This window comes from Scyliorhinus torazame, chromosome 13 (assembly GCF_047496885.1).
Source record: "Scyliorhinus torazame isolate Kashiwa2021f chromosome 13, sScyTor2.1, whole genome shotgun sequence".
In the NCBI taxonomy this organism is placed as follows: Eukaryota; Metazoa; Chordata; class Chondrichthyes; order Carcharhiniformes; family Scyliorhinidae; genus Scyliorhinus; species Scyliorhinus torazame.
In genome coordinates this window covers 95268542-95286739 of record NC_092719.1, presented here as the reverse complement: position 1 = coordinate 95286739, position 18198 = coordinate 95268542, and the positions used below count along the sequence as shown (strand labels likewise).

General features: G+C 47.6%; 1 protein-coding gene across 3 annotated transcripts in view; it reads right to left on the bottom strand.

Annotated features, from left to right (window-relative positions):
• efcab12 (EF-hand calcium binding domain 12) overlaps nucleotides 1–18198 on the bottom strand; it is a 226859-nt gene that overhangs the window by 17027 nt on the left and 191634 nt on the right. For 2 of the 3 annotated variants that reach the window (XM_072471973.1, XM_072471971.1), the window contains one exon: nucleotides 1147–1269. The exons of the other annotated variant lie outside the window; for it this stretch is intronic. In XM_072471973.1, coding sequence (XP_072328074.1) covers nucleotides 1147–1269 — 123 coding nt within the window. The remainder of the gene's footprint in view (nucleotides 1–1146; nucleotides 1270–18198) is intronic. 3 annotated transcript variants of the gene reach the window in all.

Below are 18198 nucleotides of genomic sequence, written 5' to 3'. Positions count from 1 at the left end.
GGGTGCCAAGGGGGGGGGGGGGAGGGGCCATTGTCCTGGCCTTCTCCTCCCTGATGGCCCGGAGACGGACTTTGCTGGGGTGGAGGGATTCGGAGCCCCCAAAGTCAGGAGTGTGGGTCGGCGATATGGCAGGGTTTCTCAGTCTGGAAAAAAATCAAGTTCGACTTGAGAGGATCAACTCAGGGGTTCGCCCGGAGATGGCAGCCGTTCATCGATTTCTTCAAGGAAAATTGAACATCAGCAGTAAGGGGAGAGGGGAGTAGTGTGTGGGGGGGGGGGGGGAAACAGGAGGCATGGCAATGTTAAATAAGGACAGGGAACTTAGTATACGGGTAATTAAGGAATAGGGCGGGGGTGGTAGGGGACGTTGATTTCTGTTTTTTGTTCTTTTAGGTGTTTTGTGTGTGTCGGCCCGCGCGGTTGTTTAAGAAATGTTAATGTGTTAAACTGAAAATTACAAATGCTTCAATAAAATATTTTCTAAAACAAAATTAGTGTGTGTATTAGTCTGTGTGTCAGTGTATGTTTATTAGTGTGTGTATATTAGTTGGTGTGGGTGTTAGTGGGTGTGTGTTAGTGGGTGCGTGTGTTTGTGTGTGTATGTATTAGTGTGTATGTGCGTTAGTGTATGTTTATTAGTGTGGGTGTGTTAGTGTATGTGTGCATGTGTGTATGTGTGTGTGTGCAGGTTGGTGTGTGTGTCAGTGTATGTATATTCGTGTGAGTATTAGTGTGCATGTTGGTTTGTGTTAGTGTATGTGTGTTAGTGTAGGTGTGTGTGTTTGTATTAGTGTGTGTTAGTGTATGTTTATTAATGTGTCAGTGTACGTTTGTGTATTAGTGTGTGTGTTCGTGTGTGTGTGTCTTGGTGTATGTATGTTAGTGCGTCTGTGCTGGTGTGTGTTAGTGTGTGTGTGTTAGTACATGTATGTGTGTGTGTGCCTCAGTAGTATTCACATTGCAGAATGTGCTCGTTCACACTACTGGAAACTCCCAGCAGGCACTTAAGTAGACAGTTACATTAAACCAATGTCCAGACCGATGTTGAGCAGGCCGGCTCGTACAGAATGTAAATTCACTTTGTGATCACCAGGAAATGACCACAACATTCAGCAATTCCACATAACATTACACAGAGAACTCAACCGTGTGTATTTCACATAGTCATCCAGTGTCATATGCTGTTTGGTGTCCGGTGAAAGAGCTCCATTGTCCTTCTCTTTCCCACGGCGTTTTCTGCGGGATCGGAGTGAGGAGGTCTTAATTACCCTGAAGAAAAATCCAGATCAATGAGAAAATTAAAAGGACCAAGCAGCAAATTGAAATGAAATGAGTGCAAGTTCCAATGCTATCTTGAGTTACAAATCTGCTGTGCTCCAGGGAGTCAAAATCCGAGATCAGAGCTTTACTAAATGTTTGGACAGTAGAATGTGGCAATTTGGGAAATGATCCCAAACTAACACATCAGCAGTTAGATATTTCAACTCGTTATTGAGCGGGTATATAAGTTGCAGAAAGTTGATACATCATGGAGGTGGCTCCAGGCATCAGTCACACCTGGCAGAGATACAGGCTCAGAAAGGGGTTGGTTTGACAAATAGTGTGCTGTGTAAGGGGAAAGAAGATGAAACTGATCCGATTCAACAATAGAACATAGAACATTACAGCGCAGTACAGGCCCTTCGGCCTTCGATGTTGCGCCGACCTGTGAATCACTCTAAAGCCCATCTACACTATTCCCGTATCGTCCATTTGAATGCCCTTAGTGTTGGCGAGTCCACTACAGTCGCAGGCAGGGCATTCCACGCCCTTACTACTCTCCGAGTAAAGAACCTACCTCTGACATCTGTCCTATATCTATCTCCTCTCAATTTACAGCTATGTCCCCTCATGCTAGACATCACCATCCGAGGAAAAAGGCTCTCACTGTCCACTCTATCCAATCCTCTGATCATCTTGTATGCCTCAATTAAGTCACCTCTTAACCTTCTTCTCTCTAACGAAAACAGCCTCAAGTCCCTTAGCCTTTCCTCATAAGAGGTAGTTTAAATTAATTTAAATTAAGCTAGTATTGTGCAGTGTGGGTTAACAAGGGCTGCCCCACCCACTCACATAACTGGTTCGCAGTTAAGTGTCAGTCACTTAAATCTACCTTGGTGAGCACTTTGGGGACAGTGACCACAATTCGGTGACGTTTACGTTAGTGATGGAAAGGGATAAGTATACCCCGCAGGGCAACAGTTATAGCTGGGGGAAGGGCAATTATGATGCCATTAGACATGACTTGGGGGGGATAGGTTGGAGAAGTAGGCTGCAAGTGTTGGGCACACTGGATATGTGGAGCTGGTTTAAGGAACAGCTACTGCGTGTTCTTGATAAGTACGTACCGGTCAGGCAGGGAGGAAGGCGTCGAGCGAGGGAACTGTGGTTTATCAAAGAAGTGGAATCTCTTGTTAAGAGGAAGAAGGAGGCCTATGTGAAGATGAGGAGTGAAGTTTCAGTTGGGGCGCTTGATAGTTACAAGGTAGCGAGGAAGGATCTAAAGAGAGAGCTAAGACGAGCAAGGAGGGGACATGAGAAGTATTTGGCAGGTAGGATCAAGGAAAATCCAAAAGCTTTCTATAGGTATGTCAGGAATAAAAGAATGACTAGGGTAAGAGTAGGGCCAGTCAAGGACAGGGATGGGAAGTTGTGTGTGGAGTCTGAAGAGATAGGCGAGATACTAAATGAATATTTTTCGTCAGTATTCACTCAGGAAAAAGATAATGTTGTGGAGGAGAATGCTGAGACCCAGGCTATTAGAATAGATGGCATTGAGGTACGTAGGGAAGAGGTGTTGGCAATTCTGGACAGGCTGAAAATAGATAAGTCCCTGGGGCCTGATGGGATTTATCCTAGGATTCTCTGGGAAGCCAGGGAAGAGATTGCTGGGCCTTTGGCTTTGATTTTTATGTCATCATTGGCTACAGAAATAGTGCCAGAGGACTGGAGGATAGCAAATGTGGTCCCTTTGTTCAAGAAGGGGAATAGAGACAACCCCGGCAACTATAGACCGGTGAGCCTCACGTCTGTTGTGGGTAAAGTCTTGGAGGGGATTATAAGAGACAAGATTTATAATCATCTAGATAGGACTAATATGATTAGGGATAGTCAGCATGGCTTTGTGAAGGGTAGGTCATGCCTCACAAACCTTATCGAGTTCTTTGAGAAGGTGACTGAACAGGTAGACGAGGGTAGAGCAGTTGATGTGGTGTATATGGATTTCAGTAAAGCGTTTGATAAAGTTCCCCACGGTAGGCTATTGCAGAAAATACGGAGGCTGGGGATTGAGAATGATTTAGAGATGTGGATCAGAAATTGGCTAGCTGAAATAAGACAGAGGGTGGTGGTTTATGGGAAATATTCAGAATGGAGTTCAGTTACAAGTGGAGTACCACAAGGATCTGTTCCGGGGCCGTTGCTGTTTGTCATTTTTATCAATGACCTAGAGGAGGGCGCAGAAGGGTGGGTGAGTAAATTTGCAGACGACACTAAAGTCGGTGGTGTTGTCGACAGTGCGGAAGGATGTAACAGGTTACAGAGGGACAGAGATAAGCTGCAGAGCTGGGCTGAGAGGTGGCAAATGGAGTTTAATGCAGAGAAGTGTGAGGTGATTCACTTTGGAAGGAATAACAGGAATGCGGAATATTTGGCTAATGGTAAAGTTCTTGGAAGTGTGGATGAGCAGAGGGATCTAGGTGTCCATGTACATAGATCCCTGAAAGTTGCCACCCAGGTTGATAGGGTTGTGAAGAAGGCCTATGGAGTGTTGGCCTTTATTGGTAGAGGGATTGAGTTCCGGAGTCATGAGGTCATGTTGCAGCTGTACAAAACTCTGGTACGGCCGCATTTGGAGTATTGCGTACAGTTCTGGTCACCGCATTATAGGAAGGACGTGGAAGCTTTGGAGCGGGTGCAGAGGAGACTTACCAGGATGTTGCCTGGTATGGAGGGAAAATCTTATGAGGAAAGGCTGATGGACTTGAGGTTGTTTTCGTTAGAGAGAAGAAGGTTAAGAGGAGACTTAATAGAGGCATACAAAATGATCAGGGGGTTAGATAGGGTGGACAGTGAGAGCCTTCTCCCGCGGATGGAAATGGCTAGCATGAGGGGACATAGCCTTAAACTGAGGGGTAATAGATATAGGACAGAGGTCAGAGGTAGGTTCTTTACGCAAAGAGTGGTGAGGCCGTGGAATGCCCTACCTGCAACAGTAGTGAACTTGCCAACATTGAGGGCATTTAAAAGTTTATTGGATAAGCATATGGATGATAATGGCATAGTGTAGGTTAGATGGCTTTTGTTTTTTAACTTCCCATGTCGGTGCAACATCGTGGGCCGAAGGGCCTGTACTGCGCTGTATCGTTCTATGTTCTGTAAGTCACCTCTTAACCTTCTTCTCTCTAACAAAAACAGCCTCAAGTCCCTCAGCGTTTCCTCATAAGATCTTCCCTCCATACCAGGCAACATTCTGGTAAATCTCCTCTGCACCCTTTCCAATGCTTACACATCCTTCCTATAATGCGGCGACCAGAATTGCACGCAATACTCCAAATGCGGCCGCACCAGAGTTTTGTACAGCTGCAACATGACCTATGGCTCCGAAACTCAATCCCTCTACCAATAAAAGCTAACACACCGTACGCCTTCTTAACAACCCTCTCAACCTGGGTGGCAACTTTCAGGGATCTATGGACACCGAGATCTCTCTGCTCATCCACACTGCCAAGAATCTTACCATTGGCCCAGTACTCTGTCTTGCTGTTATTCCTTCCAAAATGAATCACCTCACACTTTTCTGCATTAAACTCCATTTGACACCTCTCATCCCAACGCTGCAGCTTATCTATGTCCCTCTGTAACTTGTAACATCCTTCCGCACTGTCCACAACTCCACCGACTTTAGTGTCATCTGCAAATTTACTCACCCATCCTTCTACGCCCTCCTCCAGGTCATTTATCAAAATGACAAACAGCAGTGGCCCCAAAACAGATCCTTGTTGTACACCACTAATAACTGGACTCCAGTCTGAACATTTCCCATCAACCACCACCCTTTGTCTCCTTCCAGCTAGCCAATTTCTGATCCAAACTGCTAAATCACCCTGAATCCCATGCCTCCGTATTTTCTGCAGTAGCCTACCGTGGGGAACCTTGTCAAACGCTTTACTGAAATCCATATACACCACATCAACTGCTTTACCCTCATCCACCTGTTTGGTCACCTTCTCAAAGAACTCAATAAGGTTTGTGAGGCACGACCCACCCTTCACAAAACCGTGTTGACTATCTCTAATCAAATTATTCCTTTCCAGATGATTATACATCCTATCTCCTATAAACCTTTCCAAGATTTTGCCCACAACAGCAGTAAGGCTCACTGGTCTATAGTTACCGGGGTTGTCTCTACTCCCCTTCTTGAACAAGGGGACAACATTTGCTGGCATTATTCCTGTAGACAAAGGTGACTTAAAGATCAAAGATCAAAGCCAAAGGCTCAGCACTCTCCTCCCTAGCTTCCCAGAGAATCCTCGGATAAATCCCATCCGGCCCAGGGCCTTATCTATTTTCACACTTTCCAGAATTGCCTGAATCTCAGTATTCTCCTCGACAACATTGTCTTTTTCCGTGTGAATACTGACGAAAAATATTCATTTAGCAATTAGCTATTTTAAGATTAATTTACAGAATGTGGGCATCACTGGCTAGACCAGCATTTATTGTACATCCTTAATTGCCCTTGAGAAGGTGGTGGTGAGCTGCATTGTTGAGTTGCTGCAGCCCCTGAGATGTAGGTGCACCCACAGTGCTGTTCGGGAGGGGGTTCCAGGATTTTGACCCAGAGACAGTGAACGAATGGTGCTATATTTCCAAGTGACTTGGAGGGGAACTTCCATGTGGTGGGGTTCCCAGGTATCTGCTATCCTTGCCACTCTAGATGGTGGAGGTCACAGGTTTGGAAGGTATTGTCAAAGGAGCCTTAGTGAGTTGCTGAAGTGCATCTAGTAGATGGTACACACAGCTGTCATGGATTTTGATATCAGGCATCAGAACTGATTGTTAACCTGAAACAGTCAATGGGACATCACATGATCTCAGCTCTTTTGGCCTTTGGGAATTTTTAATGTTACCTTACTGGATTCTCAGGCAGTCGCTATTAAAATCCAGCCTGTCAGCTGTTATGGGCCAAGGTTTCGAGAACACCAAAGTGCATCATGGAGTTCACCTGACCCACAACTTTTTAAAAAATAATATTTTATTGAGGTATTTGAAAATTTTTATCACAGTAACATAAACAATGACATCAACATGGTAAAATAAACATTTCCCCCCCCCCCCCCCCAGCCCAATCTTCGCACACCTCAACAATCCGCCCGCCCCCTCCCCCCTTGGAATACTGCATCTGCTGACATTTTAATTTTCCCCAAGAAAGTCGACGAATGGCTGCCACATCCGGGTGAACCCTAACATTGACCCTCTTAAGGCAAACTTTGTTTTCTTGAGACTCAGAAACCCAGCCATGTCACTAACCCAGGTCTGTACACTCGGGAGCTTCGAGTCCCTCCACATTAACAAGATCCGTCTCCGGGCTACCAGGGAGGCAAAGGCCAAGATGTCGGCCTCTTTCGCCCCCTGAACTCCCGGCTCATCCGACGTTCCAAAGACCTCTACCTCCAGACTCGGCACCATCTGTACTTTTAGCACTGTGGACAAAATCCTGCCAAAACCCTCTAAGCTTCAGGCAAGCCCAAAACATGTGGACATGATTTTCTGGGCTTCCCGCGCACCTCGCACACCTATCCTCAACCCCGAAGAACTTACTCATCCTAGCCGCTGTCATGTGTGCCCGGTGGACTACCTTAAATTGTATCAGGCTAAGCCTGGCGCATGATGAGGAGGTATTAGGGCATCCGCCCATACACCCGCCTCTATCTCTCCTCCTAGCTCGTTCTTCCACTTGCCCTTAAGCTCTTCCACCGGGGTTTCCTCCGCCTCCGAAAGCTCCTGGTAAATATCCGATACCATCCCCTCTCCCACCCAGATACTAGAAACTACTCTATCCTGCATCCCCCATGGCAGCAGCAGCAGAAAGGCAGGCACCTGTTTTCTCAGGAAGTCTCGCACCTGCAAATACCTAAAACCATTCCCTGCTGGCAATTTAAATTTATCCTCCAAAAGCTTTCAAGCTGGGAAAGCTCCTGTCTATAAATAGATCCCCCATCCTGCTAAAAAGCAGGTGGGGGAGGGGAGTCAATTCAGGACAGTTTAAAAAGAGCAACTTGTAAACTCACTCCCAGTGAGTTCTCCCAGTGAGCCAGAGAAGACAGAGCCAGGAGTGAGACACAGCTAAGAGTGAGTTTGGGAATTTGAATCTAGGTGGGAATTGAATTAATTCAGTAAGGCAGCTCCTTTTAAATTTCAAGAATTTAAATTAAGCTAGTATTGTGCAGTGTGGGTTAACAAGGGCTGCCCCACCCACTCACATAACTGGTTGACAGTTATGTGTCAGTCACTTAAATCTACCTTGATCTAAAAGCAGGTGGGGGAGGGGAGTCAATTCAGGACAGTTTAAAAAGAGCAACTTGTAAACTCACTCCCAGTGAGTTCTCCCAGTGAGCCAGAGAAGACAGAGCCAGGAGTGAGACACAGCTAAGAGTGAGTTTCGGAATTTGAATCTAGGTGGGAATTCAAAGCTGGGTGGGGAGGAAGTGCTTTTTATCCCTGGTAAGTGACTGGTAAGTAGTGTTTCTGTTTTTCTGTTTCTTTTCATTGGTATATTTATTTATTTTTTCTTTGTTGTTTTTTTTGTTGAAATTGTAGTTGTCGAAGTTAACCGAAGGTTTAAGACATGGCAGGAGATCACAGACCCGTGTCATGCTCCTCGTGTCCCTGTCTCCTTCACGAGCAAGAAGTGTGTCCAGTTGCAGCTCCTGTCAGACCACTTGACGGCTCTGGAGTTGCGGATGGACGCACTTTGGAGCATCCGCGATGCTGAGGACGTCGTGGATAGCACAATTAGCGAGTTGGTCACACCGCAGGTGAAAGGTACTAAGGGAGATAAAAAATGGGTGACCAAAAGACAGAGCAAGAGTAGGAAGGCAGTGCAGTTGTCCTCTGCGGTCATCTCCCTGCAAAACAGATATACTGCTTTGGATACTGTTGAGGGAGATGGCTCACCAGGGGAAGGCAGCAGCAGCCAGGTTCATGGCACCTTGGCTGGCTCTGCTGCGCAGCTGGGCAGGAAGAAGAATGGCAGGGCTATAGTGATAGGGGACTCAATTGTAAGGGGAATAGACAGGCGGTTCTGCGGACACAATCGAGACTCCAGGATGGTATGTTGCCTCCCTGGTGCAAGGGTCAAAGATGTCTCGGAGCGGCTGCAGGACATTCTGGGGGGGGGTGAACAGCCAGCTGTCGTGGTGCACATAGGCACCAATGATATAGGTAAAAAACGGGATGAGGTCCTACAAGCTGAATTTAGGGAGCTAGGTGTTAAACTAAAAAGTAGGACCTCAAAGGTAATAATCTCAGGATTGCTACCAGTGCCACGAGCTAGTCAGAGTAGGAACGTCAGGATAGAGAGGATGAATGCGTGGCTTGAGAGATGGTGCAAGAGGGAGGGATTCAAATTCCTGGGACATTGGAACCGGTTCTGGGGGAGGTGGGACCTGTACAAATCGGACGGTCTGCACCTGGGCAAGACTGGAACCGATGTCCTAGGGGCTGTTGGGGAGAGTTTAAACTAATGTGGCAGGGGGATGGGAACCGATGCAGGAAGTTGGAATGTAGTAAAACAGGGACAGAAATAAAAGGCAGTAAAGGGGAAAGTGTAAGGCAGAGAAGCCATAGTCAAAAATCAAAAAGGGCGACAGTACAAGGTACAGTGACTGAGGGGAGCTCAGTTTGGACCAGGAATACTAAAATAAATAAAACGGAAAGTGAAAACATTAATGGTAAGGAAAGCGGCAGGTTGTTACACGAAGATATGGGTTCAACGACAAGGAAAATTAGGAGAAAGGTTAAGAGGAAATATAACTTAGGAGAGGTTCCTGATCGAGGTGTTAAGATTCAGAACAGAGGTAAAAAAGCCAACATAAGTGTACTTTACCTGAATGCTCGTAGTATTCGGAATAAGGTAAATGAGTTGATGGCGCAAATCATCGTGAATGATTATGATTTAGTGGCCATTACTGAAACATGGTTAAAGGATGGTCATGACTGAGAGTTAAATATCCGAGGGTATCAAACTTTTTGGAAGGACAGAGTGGATGGTAAGGGAGGTGGTGTAGCTCTGTTATTTAAGGATGACATCCGGGCAACAGTAAGGGATGACATCGGTGCTATGGAGGATAAGGTTGAATCCATTTGGGTGGAAATCAGGAATAGTAAGGCGAAAAAGTCACTGATAGGAGTAATCTATAGGCCACCAAATAGTAACATTATGGTGGGGCAGGCAATAAACAAAGAAATAACAGATGCATGTAGAAATGGTACAGCAGTTATCATGGGGGATTTTAATCTACATGTTGATTGGTTTAACCAGGTCGGTCAAGGCAGCCTTGAGGAGGAGTTTATAGAATGTATCCGCGATAGTTTCCTAGAACAGTATGTAATGGAACCTACGAGGGAACAAACGGTCCTAGATCTAGTCCTGTGTAATGAGGCAGGATTGATTCAGGATCTCATAGTTAGGGATCCTCTCGGAAGGAGCGATCACAATATGGTACGGGAATCGAACCGTGCTGCTGGCCTGCCATTAAAAGCCAGCAATTTAGCGCAGTGTGCTAAACCAGCCCCCATGTCCAGAAAGGACGTACTGGCACTGGAGGGTGTGCAGAGGAGATTCACTAGGTTAATCCCAGAGCTGAAGGGGTTGGATTACGAGGAGAGGTTGAATAGACTGGGACTGTACTCGTTGGAATTTAGAAGGATGAGGGGGGGATCTTAGAGAAACATATAAGATTATGAAGGGAATAGATAGGATAAATGCGGGCAGGTTGTTTCCACTGGCGGGTGAAAGCAGAACTAGGGGGCATAGCCTCAAAATAAGGGGAAGCAGATTTAGGACTGAGTTTAGGAGGAACTTCTTCACCCAAAGGGTTGTGAATCTATGGAATTCCTTGCCCAGTGAAGCAGTAGAGGCTCCTTCATTAAATATTTTTAAGATAAAGATAGATAGTTTTTTGAAGAATAAAGGGATTAAGGGTTATGATGTTCGGGCCGGAAAGTGGAGCTGAGTCCACAAAAGATCAGCCATGATCTCATTGAATGGTGGAGCAGGCTCGAAGGGCCAGATGGCCTACTCCTGCTCCGGAACCCGCCATCTAGCCTACCCAGTACAAACCTGTGGTTATTATAAATCGGGGTCCCTCCACTCTCTTATATCTCTTCCATTGCCCCCAGATCCTCAGAGCCGCCACTACCATCGGACTTGTGGAGTATTGGGCCAGCGAGAACGGCAGAAGTGCCATTACCAGTGCTCCCAAACTGGTGTCTTTACATGATGCCGCCTCCATCCGCTCCCCATGCCGACCCCTCCCCCACTACCCACTTCCTAATCATGGCTATATTAGCCACCCAGTAATAATTGCAGAAGTTCGGCAGCGCCATCCCACCCTACCCCCGACTGCGCACCAGCAACACTTTCTTCACTCGCGGGGTTTTACTTGCCCACACAAAGCCTGAAATAATCTTATTCACCGGCTTGAAAAAGGCCTTAAGAATGAAGATGGGGAGGCACTGAAAGACAAACAGAAATCTGGAGAGGACTGTCATTTTCACAGTCTGTACCCACCCCGCCAGTGATGGCGGGAGCATGTCCCATCTCTTAAAGTCCCCTTCCATTTGTTCTACCAACCGGGATAGGTTTAACTTGTGCAGTACCTCCCATTCCCGGGCCACCTGATTCCCAGATATCGAAAGCTCTTCCCTACCATTCTAAGCGGCGGCTCTCCCAGTCTCTTCTCTTGTCCTCTTGCCTGGATCGCAAACATCTCGTTTTTCCCCATGTTCAATTGAAAATGAAAATGAAATTTTATACCCCGGAAAATTGTCAAATTCCCCCAAGATTCACATTACTTCCCCCATCCCCTCCAACGGGTCCGAAATGTACAAGAGCAGGTCATCTGCGTAGAGCGAGACACGGTGCCCCCCCCCCCCCCCGCCCGAACCAGCCATTTCCAGTTCCTCGAGGCTCTTAACGCCATAGCCAATGGCTCTATCGACAGAGCAAACGTCCCTCGGTGTGGTTTAAAATATCCTGACCTCAGCCGGTTCATACGCACACTCGCTACTGGTGCCTGATAGAGCAACTGCACCCAGTCAATAAAGCCCTCACCAAACCCAAACCTTCCCAGCGCCTCCCACAGGTAATTCCACTCCACCCGATCAAAAGCCTTCTCCGCATCAATCGCCACCACCTCCGTCTCCTCTCCTTCTGAGGGCATCATAATAACATTTAGAAGCCTTCGAACATTGGCTTGAGGTGCCTGCCCTGAACAAATCCCGCCTGGTCTTCCCCTATCACCCTCAGGACACAGTCCTCTATCCTTGTGGTCAGTATCTTAGCCAGCAGTTTGGCATCCATTTTCAGTAGAGAAATCGGCCTGTATGACCCGCATTGCTCCAGATCCTTCTCCCGTTTCAGGATCAATGAAATCAAAGCCTGTGACATTGTTGCGGGGAGGACTCCCTTCTCTCTTGCTTCGTTAAATGTCCTCACCAGCAGTGGGCTCAATATCTCTGAAAACTTCTTACAGAATTCCACCGGGTAGCCGTCAGGCCCCGGGGCCTTGCCCGACTGCATGCCCTCCAGCCCCTTGATTATTTCCTCAATCTCAATTGGGGCTCCCAGCCTCTCCAACAGGTTCTCCTCCATCCTCGGGAACCTCAACCAGAAACTGCCAAATCCACCCCAGCCGGGGGTTCCGACTCAGATCATTTACTGTAAAAGTCCTTAAACATCTCGTTCACCCCCGCTGGGTCCAGGACAGTATTACCATAGAACATAGAATGATACAGCGCAGTACAGGCCCTTCGGCCCACGATGTTGCACCAAAACAAAAGCCATCTAACCTACACTATGCCATTATCATCCATATGTTTATCCAATAAATTTTTTAATGCCCTCAATGTTGGCGAGTTCACTACTGTTGCAGGTAGGGCATTCCACGGCCTCACCACTCTTTGCGTAAAGAACCTACCTCTGTCCTATATCTATTACCCCTCAGTTTAAAGCTATGTCCCCTCGTGCTAGCCATTTCCATCCGTGGGAGAAGGCTCTCACTGTCCACCCTATCTAACCCCCTGATCATTTTGTATGCCTCTATTAAGTCTCCTCTTAACCTCCTTCTCTCTAACGAAAACAACCTCAAGTCCATCAGCCTTTCCTCATAAGATTTTCCCTCCATACCAGGCAACATCCTGGTAAGTCTCCTCTGCACCCGCTCCAAAGCTTCCACGTCCTTCCTATAATGCGGTGACCAGAACTGTACGCAATACTCCAAATGCGGCCGTACCAGAGTTTTGTACAGCTGCAACATGACCTCATGACTCCGGATCTCAATCCCTCTACCAATAAAGGCCAACACTCCATAGGCCTCCTTCACAACCCTATCAACCTGGGTGGCAAGTTTCAGGGATCTATGTACATTGACACCTAGATCCCTCTGCTCATCCACACTTCCAAGAACTTTACCATTAGCCAAATATTCCGCATTCCTGTTATTCCTTCCAAAGTGAATCACCTCACACTTCTCTACATTAAACTCCATTTGTCACCTCTCAGCCCAGCTCTGCAGCTTATCTATGTCTCTCTGTAACCTGCTACATCCTTCCGCACTGTCGACAACACCACCGACTTTAGTGTCGTCTGCAAATTTACTCACCCACACTTCTGCGCCCTCCTCTAGGTCATTGATAAAAATGACAAACAGCAACGGCCCCAGAACATATTCTTGTGGTACGCCACTTGTAACTGAACTCCTTTCTGAACATTTCCCATCAACCACCACCCTCTGTCTTCTTTCAGCTAGCCAATTTCTGATCCACATCTCTAAATTACCCTCAATCCCCAGCCTCCGTATTTTCTGCAATAACCTACCGTGGGGAACCTTATCAAACGCTTTACTGAAATCCATATACACCACATCAACTGCTCTACCCTCGTCTACCTGTTCAGTCACCTTCTCAAAGAACTCGATAAGGTTTGTGAGGCATGACCTACCCTTCACAAAGCCATGCTGACTATCCCTGATCATATTATTCCTATCTAGATGATTATAAATCTTGTCTCTTATAAACCCCTCGAAGACTTTACCCACAACAGACGTGAGGCTCACCGGTCTATAGTTGCCGGGGTTGTCTCTACTCCCCTTCTTGAACAAAGGGACCACATTTGCTATCCTCCAGTCCTCTGGCACTATTCCTGTAGCCAATGATGACATAAAAATCAAAGCCAAGGCCCAGCAATCTCTTCCCTGGCTTCCCAGAGAATCCTAGGATAAATCCCATCAGGCCCTGGGGACTTAACTATTTTCAGCCTGTCCAGAATTGCCAACACCTCTTCCCTACGTACCTCAATGCCATCTATTCTAATAGCCTGGGTCTCAGCATTCTCCTCCACAACATTATCTTTTTCCTGAGTGAATACTGACGAAAAATATTCATTTAGTATCTCGCCTATCTCTTCAGACTCCACACACAACTTCCCATCCCTGTCCTTGACTGGCCCTACTCTTACCCTAGTCATTCTTTTATTCCTGACATACCTATAGAAACCTTTTGGGTTTTCCTTGATCCTACCTGCCAAATACTTCTCATGTCCCCTCCTTGCTCGTCTTAGCTCTCTCTTTAGATCCTTCCTCGCTACCTTGTAACTATCAATCACCCCAACTGAAACTTCACACCTCATCTTCACATAGGCCTCCTTCTTCCTCTTAACAAGAGATTCCACTTCTTTGGTAAACCACGGTTCCCTCGCTCGACGCCTTCCACCCTGCCTGACGGGTACGTACTTATCAAGAACATGCAGTAGCTGTTCCTTGAACAAGCTCACATATCCAGTGTGCCCAACACTTGCAGCCTACTTCTCCAACCTATCCCCCCCAAGTCATGTCTAATGGCATCATAATTGCCCTTCCCCCAGCTATAACTCTTGCCCTGCGGTGTATACTTATCCCTTTCCATCACGAACGTAAACGTCACCGAATTGTGGTCACTGTCCCCAAAGTGCTCTCCTACCTCCAAATCCAACACCTGGCCTGGTTTGTTACCCAAAACCAAATCCAAAGTGGCCTCGCCTCTTGTTGGCCTGTCAACATATTGTGTCAGGAAACCCTCCTGCACACATTGTACAAAAAAAGACCCATCTAATGTACTCGAACTATATCTTTTGGAAAGTTAAAGTCTCCCATAATAACTACCCTGTTACTTTCGCTCTTATCCAGAATCATCTTTTTTTAAAAAAATATTTTATTGAAAATTTTTGGTCAACCATCACAGTACATTGTGTATCCTTTACACAATAATATAACAGTATAAATAACAATGACCTGTTTTATAAACAAAGAATAAATAATATATAACAAAAACTAAAACTAAATGGCAACTGGCTTGTCTCAGATAAACACTCTCCAAAAATATGATTTAACAGTCCAATATACAATTATTTATAGCAACGACCTATACATATTATACATATATATTAACAACCCTGAGAGTCCTCCTGGTTCCTCCCCCCTCCCCTCCACCCTCCCCCCCCCCCCCCCCACCCCCCCTGGGCTGCTGCTGCTACTTTTTTCTTTTCCATTCCTCTATCTTTCTGTGAGGTATTCGACGAATGGTTGCCACCGCCTGGTGAACCCTTGAGCCGATCCCCTTAGGACGAACTTAATCCGTTCCATCTTTATAAACCCTGCCATGTCATTTATCCAGGTCTCCACCCCCGGGGTCTTGGCTTCCTTCCACATCAACAGTATCCTGCGCCGGGCTACTAGGGACGCAAAGGCCAAAACATCGGCCTCTCTCGCCTCCTGTACTCCCGGCTCTTGTGCAACCCCAAATATAGCCAACCCCCAGCTTGGTTCGACCTGGACCCCCACTACTTTCGAAAGCACCTTTGTCACCCCCATCCAGAACCCCTGTAGTGCCGGACATGACCAGAACATGTGGGTGTGATTCGCTGGGCTTCTCGAGCATCTCGCACACCTATCCTCTACCCCAAAAAATTTACTGAGCCGTGCTCCAGTCATGTGCGCCCTGTGTAACACCTTAAATTGAATCAGGCTTAGCCTGGCACACGAGGACGATGAGTTTACCCTACTCAGGGCATCCGCCCACAGCCCCTCCTCAATCTCCTCTCCCAGCTCTTCTTCCCATTTCCCTTTCAGCTCATCTAACATAATCTCCCCCTCGTCCCTCATTTCCCTATATATATCTGACACCTTACCGTCCCCCACCCATGTCTTTGAGATCACTCTGTCCTGCACCTCATGCGTCGGGAGCTGCGGGAATTCCCTCACCTGTTGCCTCGCAAAAGCCCTCAGTTGCATATACCGGAATGCATTCCCTTGGGGCAACCCATATTTCTCGGTCAGCGCTCCCAGACTTGCGAACTTCCCATCCACAAACAGATCTTTCAGTTGCGTTACTCCTGCTCTTTGCCATATTCCAAATCCCCCATCCATTCTCCCCGGGGCAAACCTATGGTTGTTTCTTATCGGGGACCCCACCAAGGCTCCCGTCTTTCCCCTATGCCGTCTCCACTGTCCCCAAATTTTCAAAGTCGCCACCACCACCGGGCTTGTGGTATATTTCTTCGGTGAGAACGGCAATGGGGCCGCCACCATAGCTTGTAGACTAGTCCCCCTACAGGACGCCCTCTCCAATCTCTTCCACGCCGCTCCCTCCTCTTCTCCCATCCACTTACTCACCATTGAGATATTGGCGGCCCAGTAGTACTCACTTAGGCTCGGTAATGCCAGCCCCCCCCTATCCCTACGACGCTGTAAGAATCCCTTCCTCACTCTCGGGGTCTTCCCGGCCCACACAAAACTCATGATACTCTTTTTGATCCTTTTGAAAAAAGCCTTCGTGATCACCATCGGGAAGCACTGAAACACAAAGAGGAATCTCGGGAGGACTACCATTTTAACCGCCTGCACCCTCCCTGCCAGTGACAGGGATACCATGTCCCATCTCTTGAAGTCCTCCTCCATTTGTTCCACCAATCGCGTTAAATTTAACCTATGCAATGTACCCCAATTCTTGGCTATCTGGATCCCCAAGTAACGAAAGTTCCTTGTTACCTTCCTCAGCGGAAAGTCCTCTATTTCTCTGCTCTGCTCCCCTGGATGCACCACAAACAACTCACTTTTCCCCATGTTCAGTTTATATCCTGAGAATTCTCCAAACTCCTGAAGTGTCCGCATTATCTCTGGCATCCCCTCCGCCGGGTCCGCTACATATAGCAACAAATCATCCGCAGATAGAGATACCCGGTGTTCTTCTCCTCCTCTAAGTACTGCCCTCCACTTCTTGGAACCCCTCAATGCTATTGCCAGGGGCTCAATCGGCAGTGCAAACAATAATGGGGACAGAGGGCATCCCTGCCTTGTCCCTCTATGGAGCCGAAAGTATGCAGATCCCCGTCCATTCGTGACCACACTCGCCACTGGGGCCCTATACAACAGCTGCACCCATCCAACATACTCATCTCCAAAACCAAATCTCCTCAGCACCTCCCACAGATAATCCCACTCCACTCTATCAAATGCTTTCTCGGCATCCATCGCCATCACTATCTCCGCTTCCCCCTCTGGTGGGGGCATCATCATTACCCCTAGCAGCCTCCGTATATTCGTATTCAGCTGTCTCCCCTTCACAAACACAGTTTGGTCCTCATGGACCACCCTCGGACACAATCCTCTATCCTCATTGCCATTACCTTGGCCAGAATCTTAGCGTCTACATTTAGGAGGGAAGTAGGTCTATAGGACCCGCATTGCAGCGGGTCCTTTTCCTTCTTTAGGAGAAGCGATATCGTTGCCTCTGACATAGTCGGGGGCAGCTGTCCCCTTTCCTTTGCCTCATTAAAGGTCCTCATCAGTAGCGGGGCGAGCAAGTCCATATATTTCCTGTAAAATTCAACTGGGAATCCATCCGGTCCCGGAGCCTTCCCCGCCTGCATGCTCCTCATTCCTTTCACTACTTCCTCTATTTCAATCTGTGCTCCCAGTCCCACCCTTTCCTGCTCCTCCACCTTGGGAAATTCTAGCCGGTCCAGAAAGCCCATCATTCTCTCCCTCCCATCCGGGGGTTGAGCTTCGTATAATTTTTTATAAAATGCCTTGAACACTCCATTCACTCTCTCCGCTCCCCGCTCCATCTCTCCTTCCTCATCCCTCACTCTCCCTATTTCCCTCGCTGCTCCCCTTTTCCTCAATTGGTGGGCCAGCAACCTGCCTTCTCCCCATATTCGTACTGTACACCCTGTGCCGTCCTCCACTGTGCCTCTGCAGTACCCGTTGTCAGCAAGTCAAATTCTACGTGTAGCCTTTGCCTTTCCCTGTACAGTCCCTCCTCCGGTGCCTCCGCATATTGCCTGTCCACCCTCAGAAGTTCTTGCAGCAACCGCTCCCGTTCCCTACTCTCCTGCTTTCCTTTATGTGCCCTTATTGATATCAGCTCCCCTCTAACCACTGCCTTCAGCGCCTCCCAGACCACTCCCACCTGGACCTCCCCATTATCATTGAGTTCCAAGTACTTTTCAATGCACCCCCTCACCCTTAGACACACCTCCTCATCTGCCATTAGTCCCATGTCCATTCTCCAGGGTGGGCGCCCTCCTGTTTCCTCCCCTATCTCCAAGTCTACCCAGTGTGGCGCGTGATCCGAAATGGCTATAGCCGTATACTCCGTTCCCCTCACCTTCGGGATCAACGCCCTTCCCAAAACAAAAAAGTCTATTCGCGAATAGACTTTGTGGACAGAGGAGAAAAACAAAAACTCCTTACTCCTAGGTCTGCTAAATCTCCACGGGTCTACTCCTCCCATCTGCTCCATAAAATCTTTAAGCACCTTGGCTGCTGCCGGCCTCCTTCCAGTCCTGGACCTCGACCTGTCCAGCCCTGGTTCCAACTTTCCCACCTCTAGGTCCGG